The 15030-nt window shown below is 36.1% G+C and overlaps 1 protein-coding gene across 4 annotated transcripts; it reads left to right on the top strand.

The window, feature by feature from the left end:
- The first annotated feature begins 5656 nt into the window (after positions 1-5656).
- Positions 5657-14682, top strand: cltb (clathrin, light chain B). 4 transcript variants are annotated; one of them, XM_061725014.1, is made up of 7 exons: positions 5657-6027; positions 11694-11740; positions 11958-12075; positions 12328-12439; positions 12840-12860; positions 13224-13277; positions 13641-14682. In XM_061725014.1, exons 1-7 carry the CDS (start codon positions 5865-5867, stop codon positions 13810-13812), a joined length of 687 nt encoding a protein of 228 aa, XP_061580998.1. In that variant the 5' UTR covers positions 5657-5864; the 3' UTR covers positions 13813-14682. The 4 variants fall into 4 exon arrangements, with proteins under 4 accessions (XP_061580998.1, XP_061580999.1, XP_061581000.1 ...); XM_061725015.1 differs by lacking the exon at positions 12840-12860; XM_061725016.1 differs by lacking the exon at positions 13224-13277.
- Positions 14683-15030: the final 348 nt, after the last annotated feature.

Below are 15030 nucleotides of genomic sequence, written 5' to 3'. Positions count from 1 at the left end.
CATTGACTTTCACAAAAACAGTGCTCCCAACCAAGAGATTACAGTTTTAAAGGGTCAGACAGTGGAGTGTGTCAGCACATATCTGGGAACTGTCATCGACAACAAACTGAACTTTGAGGCAAACTGTCAAGCTGTGTACAAAAAGGGACGCCAGCGCCTGTTTTGTCTGAGAAAACTTTCTACTTTTAACATTGCCAGGACCATGCTGATCTTGTTTTATCGTGCTTTTATAGAATCAGTTTTATCTTTCTGTCTTGCTTCATGGTTTGGAAATGTGTCCCTTAAAAACAAAAACTGTTTAAACCAAATCGTGAAATGGTCGAGCAAGCTGATTGGAGAGTCTCAGCTTCATCCAGAATCCCTGTATTCTAAACAGTTACAGAGGATAGCTGGCTCTATTTTAAAAGACAACTCCCAACCTCTTAAATGTGAGTTTCAGCCGCTCCATCAGGTCGGAGGTTCATGGTACCTGCTTGTAAAACCAAACGCTACAAAAACAGCTTTGTACCAGCAGCCATCAGTGCCATTAATAAGTGAGGGAACTGCAACATAACCTTGTATTTATGTTTTGTATTGTTTCCTTTATCTTGTTTTTATGAAAAGGCACATTTTTTATCCTTTGGCTTGGTTTGAATATTTTAGTGTTTTTATCTACTGATGTTTTAACTTATCTTGATTCTTATCTTGGGGCCTTCCTTCTTGTTCTTTGTTATTTTAGCCAAAGCACTGTTGTCACTTTATCTTATCCTGTGTTGTTGAGTGTATGGTTTTAGATTGTATGAGGAGGCACGCACTGTGAACCAAATTTACCCAATGGTACAATAAATAAATCTATCTATCTATCTATCTATCTATCTATCTATCTATCTATCTATCTATCTATCTATCTATCTATCTATCTATCTATCTATCTATCTATCTATCTATCTATCTATCTATCTATCTATCTATCTATCTATCTATCTATCTATCTATCTATCTATCTATCTATCTATCTATCTATCTATCTATCTATCTATCTATCTATCTGTTCGTTCGTTTTTATTTATTTCGAAAATGTATATATAAAAAAAAACAAGAAAAACAAATACAGGTGGGAATTCCGCCACATAAAGAAAAAAAAACACATCAAAAAACATATAAGTTACATGTTCGAAAAGGAGTGGGAGGAAGTATAAACTTATTTAATCCCACCCCCTTTCCACAACTAAACATAAATTATATGCCTGTATTTACCCTTTATACTCTACACTAATTTGTATAAATAAATAAATATATATCATTTTTACAAAAATAACCTGTTTAATACCAAATGTAAGCTCTATCATAAATATAATATAACTATGATATAAATATAATATGACTATGATATAAATATAATACGTAGGCTATATCTATACAAACATACAAAGACAGCCTGACTAAATCTATCTATCTATCTGTCAAAATACACATCTGCTATCAATGTCTACAAATTTGGATATAAGTTGGTTGGTGGGGTAAATATGATGTAAAATGTTATATTGTACTTCTTTAAATTAGTTTGAGATTGCAAATTTACAGGGAAGGAGCCACGCTGTTTTCTACGACGGAGTATTAGGGCCAAACTAAGACAAAAAAAATTGGAAATTACGAGAATAAAGTCGTAATAGAATAAAGTCGTAATAGAATAAAGTCGTAATATTATGAGAATAAAGTCGTAAAATTACGAGAATAAAGTCGTAATGTTGCGAGAATAAAGTCGTAATAGAATAAAGTCGTAATATTATGAGAATAAAGTCGTAATATTACGAGAATAAAGTCGTAAAATTACGAGAATAAAGTCGTAACATTATGAGAATAAAGTCGTAATTTATGAGAATAAAGTCGTAAAATTACGAGAATAAAGTCGTAATGTTGCGAGAATAAAGTCGTAATAGAATAAAGTCGTAATATTATGAGAATAAAGTCGCGTGAATACTTCATCCATTGTTACCGTACTGTTACTACTACTACTACTACTACTACTACTACTACTACTACTACTACTACTACTACTACTACTACTACTACTACTACCACTACTACTACTACTACTACTACTACTACTACTACTACTACTACTACTACTACTACTACTACTACTACTGCTACTACTACTACTACTACTACTACTACTACTACTACTACTACTACTACTACTACTACTACTACTGCTACTACTACTACTGTCATTTGGGCCTCCATCCCCCCACACATAAGACTTTCAGATTCCATAGTAACCTTCAAATCCAAACTCAAAACTCACCTTTTCAAACTGGCCTACTCCCTCTGACTGTGCACTGTCTCTGTGGCTATAATATCGGTTGATGTTGTTTGGTTTAATATTGTATGTTGTTGTCATTTTATGCTTGTATGTTATGCTTATGCTTGTATGTTATGCTTTTATTCTTTGTAAGGTGACCTTGGATGACTTGAAAGACGCCACCAAATAAAATGTATTATTATTTTTTATTTATTATTTAGCAGATGCTTTTATCCAAAGTGACTTACATCTGAGAGAACAACTTTTTTTTGTATGAAACTTTATTTCAATTTCAGAAAATACAATAACATTAAAATAAATGGCAGACATCATTCAATAATATAAAAACACAAACATACATAGGCATCATCATAGTCCAAAAAATATAAAATTATTCTCTTCACAAAAAAACCTACAGTAAAGTGCAAGTAGTTTGTCACATTAACAATTACACTAAACATAATAGGAAGGCAATACATTCAGATATCAGTAAACATTTCTTTTATGAGGTTGACAGTGGTATTACATTTCTTATTCTTCTTCTTATTATTAATCAATTGCATCGTCTCAAAATACATTTTGAAGTCAATTTTAAAGGGAACTAAGGATGGACAGGATTTGGAGAATTTTGCCTTATGAATGTGAAACTTAGCGATAAGAATCATTACAGTTGACCAATTGTTGAATGTTGTAATTTTGGTTTTCGTAATATAGTAAGATATCTTTAGCTTCTAATTTAATTACATTTTTAGTTTGTATGTATGTCAAAAAAGTCTTCAAATCTTTTCCAGAAACTTAAAGTATGTTCACATTCATAAAACAAATGTATGATGTCTCTTCGTCATGTTGACAAAACATACAATGACGATACGGTCATTGTCAGCCTGCTGAAAAACAATGAGACGAGCCACGGCCCAGTTGTCAGTGATTTCCTTGACTGGTGCAGTAAGTCTTTTCTTGAAATGAATATTTCTAAAACAAAAGACATGATCATTGACTTTCACAAAAACAGTGCTCCCAACCAAGAGATTACAGTTTTAAAGGGTCAGACAGTGGAGTGTGTCAGCACATATCTGGGAACTGTCATCGACAACAAACTGAACTTTGAGGCAAACTGTCAAGCTGTGTACAAAAAGGGACGCCAGCGCCTGTTTTGTCTGAGAAAACTTTCTACTTTTAACATTGCCAGGACCATGCTGATCTTGTTTTATCGTGCTTTTATAGAATCAGTTTTATCTTTCTGTCTTGCTTCATGGTTTGGAAATGTGTCCCTTAAAAACAAAAACTGTTTAAACCAAATCGTGAAATGGTCGAGCAAGCTGATTGGAGAGTCTCAGCTTCATCCAGAATCCCTGTATTCTAAACAGTTACAGAGGATAGCTGGCTCTATTTTAAAAGACAACTCCCAACCTCTTAAATGTGAGTTTCAGCCGCTCCATCAGGTCGGAGGTTCATGGTACCTGCTTGTAAAACCAAACGCTACAAAAACAGCTTTGTACCAGCAGCCATCAGTGCCATTAATAAGTGAGGGAACTGCAACATAACCTTGTATTTATGTTTTGTATTGTTTCCTTTATCTTGTTTTTATGAAAAGGCACATTTTTTATCCTTTGGCTTGGTTTGAATATTTTAGTGTTTTTATCTACTGATGTTTTAACTTATCTTGATTCTTATCTTGGGGCCTTCCTTCTTGTTCTTTGTTATTTTAGCCAAAGCACTGTTGTCACTTTATCTTATCCTGTGTTGTTGAGTGTATGGTTTTAGATTGTATGAGGAGGCACGCACTGTGAACCAAATTTACCCAATGGTACAATAAATAAATCTATCTATCTATCTATCTATCTATCTATCTATCTATCTATCTATCTATCTATCTATCTATCTATCTATCTATCTATCTATCTATCTATCTATCTATCTATCTATCTATCTATCTATCTATCTATCTATCTATCTATCTATCTATCTGTTCGTTCGTTTTTATTTATTTCGAAAATGTATATATAAAAAAAAACAAGAAAAACAAATACAGGTGGGAATTCCGCCACATAAAGAAAAAAAAACACATCAAAAAACATATAAGTTACATGTTCGAAAAGGAGTGGGAGGAAGTATAAACTTATTTAATCCCACCCCCTTTCCACAACTAAACATAAATTATATGCCTGTATTTACCCTTTATACTCTACACTAATTTGTATAAATAAATAAATATATATCATTTTTACAAAAATAACCTGTTTAATACCAAATGTAAGCTCTATCATAAATATAATATAACTATGATATAAATATAATATGACTATGATATAAATATAATACGTAGGCTATATCTATACAAACATACAAAGACAGCCTGACTAAATCTATCTATCTATCTGTCAAAATACACATCTGCTATCAATGTCTACAAATTTGGATATAAGTTGGTTGGTGGGGTAAATATGATGTAAAATGTTATATTGTACTTCTTTAAATTAGTTTGAGATTGCAAATTTACAGGGAAGGAGCCACGCTGTTTTCTACGACGGAGTATTAGGGCCAAACTAAGACAAAAAAAATTGGAAATTACGAGAATAAAGTCGTAATAGAATAAAGTCGTAATAGAATAAAGTCGTAATATTATGAGAATAAAGTCGTAAAATTACGAGAATAGAGTCGTAATGTTGCGAGAATAAAGTCGTAATAGAATAAAGTCGTAATATTATGAGAATAAAGTCGTAATATTACGAGAATAAAGTCGTAAAATTACGAGAATAAAGTCGTAACATTATGAGAATAAAGTCGTAATTTATGAGAATAAAGTCGTAAAATTACGAGAATAAAGTCGTAATGTTGCGAGAATAAAGTCGTAATAGAATAAAGTCGTAATATTATGAGAATAAAGTCGTAAAATTACGAGAATAAAGTCGTAAAATTCAGAGAATAAAGTCGTAATTTATGAGAACTCTAACAGGAAGAGCTTCTTTTCCCTGTGTTAAAATGAGGAATATTGAGCATCTTGTGAAGTTATATTTATATATTTATAATATATTACGACTTTATTCTCGTTATATTACGACTTTATTCTCGTAATATTATGACTTTATTCTCGTAATATTATGATTTTATTCTCGTAATATTATGACTTTATTCTCGTAATTTTACGACTTTATTCTCATTACATTATGACTTTATTTTCGTAATTTCCTTTTTTTGTTTTTTTGTTTGGCCCTAATACTCCGTCGTAGTTTTCCATTGAATGTCAGAAAAATGGGAGTTCCAAACAAATTTCCCTCTTGGGACATTTGAGAGAACAACACAAACTATGCAAATTGAGGTATGACGTGATTAAGCGACCTCTCGGCCAGCCAATAGCAGCCGTCCTTGTTGAACAGTTCCGTCATCATCTGCTGGATGAACAAGTGGAGAAATCATGAATCAGTGAAGGCCATTTCTCTTTAACTACGATTTTCCACAGTATTTTCGTTGGATTAGTTAATTTTTTTTTAACCATCACAAAAACTGACCCGTCACCCTTTCCAGTTTCGTGGCTTTAAGTCTTGACAGTCTCGGATAAACTTGTACTTGTTTGTAAAAGATGGCTGACAACGGAGCACACCCGGCGGAGGAGGACCCGGCCGCGGCTTTCCTGGCCCAGCAGGAGAGCGAGATCGCGGGGATCGAGAACGACGGCGAGGGGGCCGGGGCTGCGGAGGAGGCGGCGGGTCTGCAGGCGTCTCCCACCCCGCTGAGCGGCTCCGGTAACCGACACACCGACCACGACTATCAGAGGGTGATAAAAGTTAGCGGATAAAAGCCACGGGTCGGCTGATACACGTGTTTTCATGGGTTATTATGCTCCTATTGAAATAATGAAGCATTAAAGCATTTAGCATATCTAGCTGGCGGTGGTGCGTTTGTTTTGCTCACCGGCGGGCTACGTCAGAGAATAAGAATAAAGCCTGATTTATGGTTCCGCGTTAAATCGACGCAGAGCCTACGCCGTAGGGTACGCGACGACGCGCGCAGTACGTTGCAGGTCGCCGCGTACCTTACGCCGTAGGCTCTGCGTTGGTGTAACGCGGACCCATAAATCAGCCTTAAGAATAAGCTTTATTGGCCAAGTATGAATCATCATAATCAGGTTTATTGGCCAAGTCAGCTCAAACAAGACAGGGAATTTGACTCCGGTTATTTTCCATCTCTGTACAATAAATAGACAAATGACAGCTCTTATTAACATAGCCTATAAACAATTAAAAAAAAAGTGAAAGGTGCAACAGTATGAGGTAGTCATGGTTATTGAAATGTCCATTGTTACAGCATATGAGTGTGGTTATTATTAGGCTATTATTATTATTATTATTATTATTATTATTATTATTATTATTGCACAGTGATTGATTACTGTAGCATGCCTGAATGCCAGATGAGGAGGGTGTTGACCTGCTATATTAAGGGTCAGACGTCGAGGCGAACTGAGACCTTTTTGCACAAAAAAAAAAGATTTTTAAAATGGTTTGACAAACTGTAGTAAAAGCAGAATCCTGTCAAACTGGAAAAACGGCAATGAATCAGAAAGCTATAGAAAAGGCTGTTCAAGCACCTGTGCACTGGAAAAACCAGCATCATGGCATTTAAATGAATGTTATGTATGAGTGATGAGAGTTCATCAGAGCAACAGCTTGGGGGAAGAAACTGTCTCTGAGTCTGGAGGTTTTGACTGCAGAGCTCTGTAGCGCCGTCCAGAGGGAAGGAGTTCAAACAGACTGTGTCCTGGGTGTGAGGGGTCTGCAGAGATGCTACCTGCCCGTTTCCTGGTCCTGGATAGATGCCAGACAGGGAATTTGTCTTCGGTTGTTTCGCTTACTGAACCCAGATTTATATAACAGTAATAGACAAATGGCTCTTATTAACATATATAAAAAAATGTTTTAAGTTTTTAAAAATGTTAAAGTGAAGGGTGCAGCAGTACGAGGTAGACATAGTTATTGAAATCATTCGGACGGAGATGCACCACCGATTGCTCCAATTTTAGTGTATATTCTACTGAACCAACAGTAGCAGAGCGATAAAATGTACTCTTGTAGTTTTCTAGAGATGTCAATCCATCGGGCTTTTCACAAAGAGCGCTAATTACTTATGATAAATAATATGCACTAAATGCTGTCATAGTAAACATAGTGGAAGAACATTTTACATTTCTGCGTTAATGAAACCCTCACATTACTGAGGAATGTAGACTTCATAATACAAGTTTTTCTGAGTTTATAAACCTGCAAATTTTGAGAAAACCACATCAGAGCACAACACGAGAGGTGCGAATCTGAGACATAATTTACCTGAACAAATACTTTGCAGTTTGATTAGATTTTTATTTGTCTCAAACATGCACAAGCATGTAAACAAACGGTATATATAATTATATAAAAAAAATAGCACATTGCTATGAAGTGCAAGTTCGAGAAGGAGCTGAAGGATATAATGATATAGCAATTGATTTAGCAACACGGATAATACACTTGATTTTGGCTCAAATTTACAATACTTACATCTCTGAAGAGACACTGCTTCGTTCCAGTTCCCAAAAGTCACCAGTCTCAACGATTACCTCCCAGTTGCTCTGACACCAATTGTTATGAAGTGTTTTAAGAGGCTGGTTCTCACAAACATCAAGGACAGCATTCCCACTGATCTGGACTGCAATCAGTTTGCTTATCAGGGAATAGTTTAACAGAATATGTAATCTCAGTTGCACTTCACCCCACCCTGTGTCATCTAGAGCAGGGGGTTTCAATTCCGGCGGTCAGGGCCCCCATGTCTTGCATGTTTTGATCCTACCATTCTTCAGCACACCATGATACAGGTAGCTGTGTCATCAACAGAGTTGTACAGACCTTGATGACAAGCCCCACAATCTAGTCAATAGGCTGACCAACCTAAGAGTAAACACCACTCTCTGCTCATGGATACTGAACTTTCTCTCCGACAAACCACTAAAGGTCATGGTGGGAAACATCGAATAAACCACTCTCAACCAGAACAAAGGAACACCTCAGGGTTGAGTCCTCATCCCTGTCCTTTTCATTTAATTTAATTTCATTTTATTCTTTATTTCATTCAAAAAACAAAACAATTTAATACAAACACAAATACAAATGTTCCTAACTTATGAATGAAAAGGGAGCAGAAAGAAGAAGAATCTTATCTGATCTGCCCCTTTCACAAATAACAAATTAATAATAAAATAAAACAACTAAGTGAATAAAAACAACTAAAATAAAATTAAAATAACATTAAATAAAATTACCACCGCCTACGGGTATGTCAATCAAACTCAACATTTTTCATCATATTTCCTTAACATACAGGCTTTAATTGTTCTTTTGAATGTAATGTTTGATTTGGATTCTTTGTTTTCTTTGTTCAGATTGTTCCATAAATTGATTCCTTTCACAGAAACACAACGTTCCATCAATTTTCACTGTTTTTACACATGGCTGCACATCGGGGTGTAGAAATAACGATACGAACTGCACAGAAGATAGTGGGTTCCATGTTCCCGGACTCAAAAACCCTCTATGCTAGCTGTCCGCACAAGAAAGCAAGCAGCGTTATTAAAGACCCCACCCACCCAGACCACAAACTGTTTGTCCCCCTCCTATCTGGCAAAAGATTCAGGATCATCAGATTGTGAACCAGCAGACTGAGGAACAGCTCTTTCCCGATAGCTGTGACCTCCATCACAGCACTGAACACTAAATAATCCACCACGACGTCTCTGCACATACTGCTGTTATGTACTTGGATACTTTTAATATCGGTAAATAACCACAAAGTTTTCAATCCACTACGTATAATACTGTTGTTTCATATGTTGTCTTTATACTATATATATATATATATATTTTTTTTTTGTTTATTTTATTAGTTTGCACTCAATAAAATTAACACTTGCAATCAAAATAGTAAAATAAATGTGACAGGAGAGGTCAAAAAGCCAACAGGCTTATGCAACGGACCTCCCCTCAATTTAGGAAGTAAAACAGTAATTACAAAAAATAAAAAAACAAAAACAACAAGACGAAGACTATAAACAAAAACAAAGAAGGTTTGACTACATAGTTACAGATCATCAACACACAAAAAAAACCAACCAAACAAAAAAAACAACAAAAAAAACAAAGAAAACTTGACATTTTTTAAATGTGAATTAAATGAGATGATAAATTTCTTTTAAAGATCTCTAGAGAAGCAGAGCTTTTGATAATGTGAGATTTGGAGTTCCATATCTGTACACCGCGATATCTGAGGGAAAACTGGCCGTGTTTAGTTTTATAAAAAGGAAAATGAAAATGATTAACCTGTCTAGTATTATGTGAATGTATTTGAGAATTATAAGTGAAAAAATTACTAAACGATAGTGGTAAAGAAAAAGGCAAAAACATATGTTTGTATAAAAACACACATATCTGATGAATATTTATGTCATATACTGAAAGAAGTTTGAGTTTTCTGAACAAAGGAGTAGAGGGTTCCGTAGAGTTAGAAAAAGTTGCTATTCTATATGCTATTCTACAGTGTACCATATTGTTTTTTTCTTCTATTTCTTATGTGTATTGTGCTGCTAATATCTGGGAGTTACCAGACAAATGTTGTTGTGTCTCTGAAGCAATGAAACTAAATTTCATTTGTGCTTAATAAAGAGGGGATACAATTTCTCTCAGACTGAAGAACCAAACTTACCAAACTTGTATTTAGTTTACTATTAGATATAAGATACTTTTATTTATTTACAATAGTGATCAAATATAACCTGAGGTATGTAAAACAAAACATCTCATGCTGGGGTTTTATCTGTGCTTTATGGGATAAAGACTAAAAGTTGACCAGAAGCTGCACCAAACCAAGCTACTAGCTGAAGATCCCTTTTTAATGCAACGTGTTATCATCATCCTGCCACTTATCCACAGTAAGGTCGTGGGGGCAGCAGCCCAATTAAAGAGACGCAAACTTCCTTCTCCGTCACTACTTCCTGTGGATCCTGTGGGGTACTGAGTACTGAGGTATTCCCAAACCAGCAGAGATACAATCTCTCCAGCATGTCTTGGGTCCTCCACCCAGATGGACATGCCCGAAACACTTCCCTAACGAGGCATCCTTACAAGATACCAGAACAATGTCCACTGGTTCCTCTCAATGTGAAAGAGCAGCAATTTTGCTCCGAGTCCCTCCTGAATGGGAAACTTCTCAACCTGTCCCTGAGGCAGAGAATCTCATTCTTTCAGTCACTAGCCCCCCCCACCCAGACAAATAATAGGTGCTAAAAACAGTCCTGGATATTTAACAAACAAATACGCTACAACCAGTACTCGAGTTGAGGGGGGATGAGGGGGGATGGCATCCCCCCTGAAATAAAAACAGTAAAAATCATCCCCCCTGTAAAACTGCCATCCCCCCTTTCCATCCCTTATGTCATTTCATCAATGAATGTGGTTTTACTGCTATTTCAACATTTAGAGTCATCACCAGAAAAATAACACCAGAAAAATAACTTATTTGACAATTTTCACCTGTTTCAAGTAAATTTTCACTTGAAATAAGTAGAAAAATCTGCCAGTGGGACAAGATTTATCTTCTCATTACAAGCAAAAAAAATCTTGTTCCAGATTTTTCAACACTGGCAGATTTTTCTACTTATTTCAAGTGAAAATCTACTTGAAACAGGTGAAAATTGTTGTTTTTTCCAGTGATGAGTCTTGTTTTAAGTGTAATAAGATTTTTTACTAAAATGAGACATTTTAACTCGAAATAGGACAAATATTCTTATTTTGAGTTTTTGCAGTGAACCATTTTACTGTGAAGGACAGAGGCATATTGATAAGTTCAGAAAACTGTTTTTTATTGTTGTGTTTTGATGTATTTGGTGTAAGCCCAGTGGATATTTAAAGCTTACAGAAGGCTGCATTTAACTGCTGCTATGTCGTTCCTGCAGGTGTTTTGGTCAGTGCTATTATTTGTAATATATTATATTATTTGTAATGAGCACAAATTATCTGTCCCCATATGATAAAATCCACCATCCCCCCTGATTTTTTTTTACAACTCGAGTACTGGCTACAACATGTTAAAATTATTATGACAACACATTAATGCAGCACCAGTTTAAGCCATAGCGTCTCATGTGTCATGAAATTTGGCTTTACTCGTGAAAATCCTGTCTGGGCAGCTTGCAAAGCAGCACAGACATCAGCACTGCCCAAACAGGTGCTGCTTCATTTTTCAAGTCTTAACCCTTTCAAGAAGAAAATGATACTTCCTCAATAGTAGCAAACACAAACCAGAGCAGATTGTGTGAAGGAGTTACTTGACAACTCCCAGTTGTAAACTTGAAACCTAACTTTCTTTCTTTTCTCAAAAATGTTAGATGGATTTGACGAGGAGCCGGCCACAGTGAATGGAGATATATATCAGGTGAGCTCAAGCCCATTTGCTAATTTAAACCGTGACATTCATCATATTCATCAGGCTGAATGTAGACTGAACACCATCTAATAACTTGCTTGTATGTTTATATTTTTTGGTGTTGAACTCCAGTATTTGATGTGACAGTGAGGAACTTACCACCCTGTTCATGTATTAATCAGTTAATATTCTATAATCAAGTAAGTGTTTTGCTTGTTCAAAAAAGGAGTCCAACGGCCCAACAGACAGCTATGCAGCCATCGCCCAGGTGGATATTCAGAGGCAAGAGCCGGAAAGTTTGCGCAAGTGGAGGGAAGAGCAAAAGGGACGCCTTGAAGCTTTAGGTAAATGTTTCTACAGTGAGACTAAATACACAGCCCTTTTTTTTTTTTTGTTGGTGGGGGATTTATAGCTACAATAATCTACTAGGTATTACTGTATTACTGTTCTGCCATATATACATTTCTTAGTATTCATGTATAGGTGCCTGTATCGTTCACAAATCTGTTCACATATGGATTCCTTTCCTCCGACTGCCCTCTTTTGGGTAGGCTACTGTCTGACGTTATTATTTTGTTGTACTCTACTGTAACAAGACTCAGCTTCCAAGGCGGCTGAGGCAGAGTGGAGGGAGAAAGCCAAGAAGGAGCTGGAGGACTGGCACGTACACCAGAATGAGCAGATGGAGAAGAACAAGGTCAACAACAGGTGAGAGTCTGCAAACATGCAGCCAGGTTACGGTTGCTGATGGTGCCATGATCACTATGTCACATTCATTTTATTCACTTTAATAACTCAAATGCTATACCAGCAGATGGAGTCATTTGATTTTTGCTATGCCCATGTCAAGTGAGCTATCGGTATTGTACGCTCTTAGAGAATCTATATATTGTATTTCCTACAGTTACATAAGTTTTACAACTGAATGTGTAATTGTCAATATACACATTAAATGCTTTGGAGCTGAATTTACAGAACGATAGTGATAAAATCAGTTTCTGTCTTTTATAAAGGTAGTCTATCGGCTATATATTAAGCCTACAAATGTATTGCAGCCTCTCCTTTTCTTGACCAAGCTAACCAGTTCTTCTCTTGCACTTTCCAACAGACAGTATCCAAGTCTGGCACGGTATCACACTGCATCTGTAGATCTAGTTTTTTTCTGTTTGAGAGCTTTGAGAGGCCATTCTCTGATGAGATGCAAATCTAGACCTGTCATTCGTCTAGTTCAAATGGCTGCAAAACAAAACGGGAAGCATGCGAGCAAAAATGAGTGCAGACACCAGAGAGCAAACAACTGCCCCACACCTCAGTGGTCTGCACTCAAGAAACCGAAATCACACATTTTTTGTTATTTTTGATTCCATCTCATCAGGACCGTCTCTCAGTACTTTTAACTCGCACACTAACTTTTCTCTGCTCGTTGTTTGGCACTGAAACTGTTCTCTTCTCTTTTTTTTTTCCTGCCTTCTTGGCCTTGCCCTCACACTAGGGTTGCTGACAAGGCTTTCTACAAACAGCCCAACTCTGATGTTATAGGCTTTGTGTACGTTTAGAATTCTTACGCTTTTTAATGTTGTATGATCTTCCTCTCTGAATGATCAGTTTTTACCTGCTGCATGCCCCCCCCCTGCCTTAAAGCTACTTGTCTGTTTTCTAGGACCTAGTTTGGTAATTCTATTTTGACTGCTACAATGATTTGCAATGCATTTATGTGAATGAAGATGAAATATTTGTTCAACAAAGTGTACGCGTGTAAAAAAAAAAAAAAATGCATGTTTTTGTTTCTAGCAAACATGGTAATTTATGTAATTCATTTTGATTGTTGCACTCCACATTCTCCTTTTCTGTAACCCCTCAAACGCTGTTAACTCCTTATTCTTCTCTGGTCTCTTATTCCCGCCCACAGAGCATCAGAAGAGGCTTTCCTTGCAGAGACCGATGGCGACAGCCCGGGATCTGAGTGGGAGCGAGTAGCTCGTCTCTGTGACTTCAATCCAAAAACCAACAAGCAAGCAAAAGACGTTTCTCGAATGCGCTCTGTCCTCATCTCTCTCAAACAGACCCCTCTAGTTCGCTAGTCGACGCGGTGGGGAAATTTTCTTCTAGTTAAAATTGCCTTTTTGAGTTTTAACCTCACATTGCATCAGAGTAATTTGTATACCATTTTCCATAAACTTCCTTGTATGTTTATAACCCTTAAAAAAAAACAAAAAAACTTCTTGCCTTTCTTGTTGCCTATTATATTCATATGATATAATCAACCTGACGCTCCTGAGAGAAGATGGACTGCTCTGTTGTTGCAACATCCTTTAGCTGCTCAGCTTTTTCACTATTATACAGAAGAAAATATTGTGACTGCTCTTCCCCCTTTAACTTATAAATTATTAGGTCAACTTTATTGCATGTTACTGATATTGGTTTGGATGCCCAGTTTTTTTTTTTTTTTTAGAAATGAACGTTTTGATCAGATGTTTACTAATTAAGGATGACACTGTAACCACTTATGCCTCTCATCAGCGCAGAGTCATAATCACACTTTGTTCACTTTTGTTGCATTCACCACATTTAAGGTAGCTAATACGTTTATTTTTCACAAACATGAGCTTGTGGCCTTTCTAATTCAGCCCTTACTCCACTTCCAGCATTAAGACAGGTGGTTTTATCTTCATTTTGGCACAAATTTGGGGGGGGAATTCTGCCTTTTAAATTTGTTTTAACCATGATTTATTCCTGTTTTCTATTCACTGACTGTTTTATGATAAATTTATGCGCATCAGTTGTGTTACACATATGCTTTTTTTTTTTTTTTTAAACACAGTTGAGTGTCAGTTTTAGCAGCAATATCTGCACACTGCTTCACATGTTGCCTATTTGGACACAATGATGTTAAAACAGTGAATGTTTAAAAGGGAACTGGGAAATAAAATAAAAACCATGGAGCACCTCAAGTTGTCCTTAAATATTCCCTTCCTGAGACGGTTGCCATCTGATGTATATATGAATGAAATGTGTGCACCGTGTATGCTGTTAATTATTTTTGAGCAGGGTCATTCACATTTGTGACTAGTATAAGAACAGACTTGCTCTCAGGCATACAATAGCAACCAGTGCCTACTAAATTATATACAAGCTTAACTCATTGTGTAATGTTCAAGAGTATTCGCATTCCAGATACAACATTTAGACTTCCATAATTACCACAAATGATTAATGGAATTTAAGATGGACCATGAACCCTGCCTCATTTAAAGATCCCCTGATTTGTACAAAACCTGCCATAAGATGTAATAAAGTTG

This window comes from Cololabis saira, chromosome 7 (genome assembly GCF_033807715.1).
Source record: "Cololabis saira isolate AMF1-May2022 chromosome 7, fColSai1.1, whole genome shotgun sequence".
NCBI lineage: Eukaryota > Metazoa > Chordata > Actinopteri > Beloniformes > Belonidae > Cololabis > Cololabis saira.
The sequence above is the reverse complement of the archived record's forward strand: the minus strand, read 5'-3'. Positions and strand labels throughout refer to the sequence as shown.

Coding starts and splice junctions, on each gene's coding strand:
- cltb (XM_061725014.1), top strand. CDS start 5,865: ATGGCTGACAACGGAGCACACCCGGCGGAGGAGGACCCGGCCGCGGCT. Junction 12,440..12,839: donor AAGAACAAGGTCAACAACAG/GTGAGAGTCTGC, acceptor ACTTTCCAACAG/ACAGTATCCAAGTCTGGCAC. Junction 13,278..13,640: donor TCTGATGTTATAGGCTTTGT/GTACGTTTAGAA, acceptor TCCCGCCCACAG/AGCATCAGAAGAGGCTTTCC.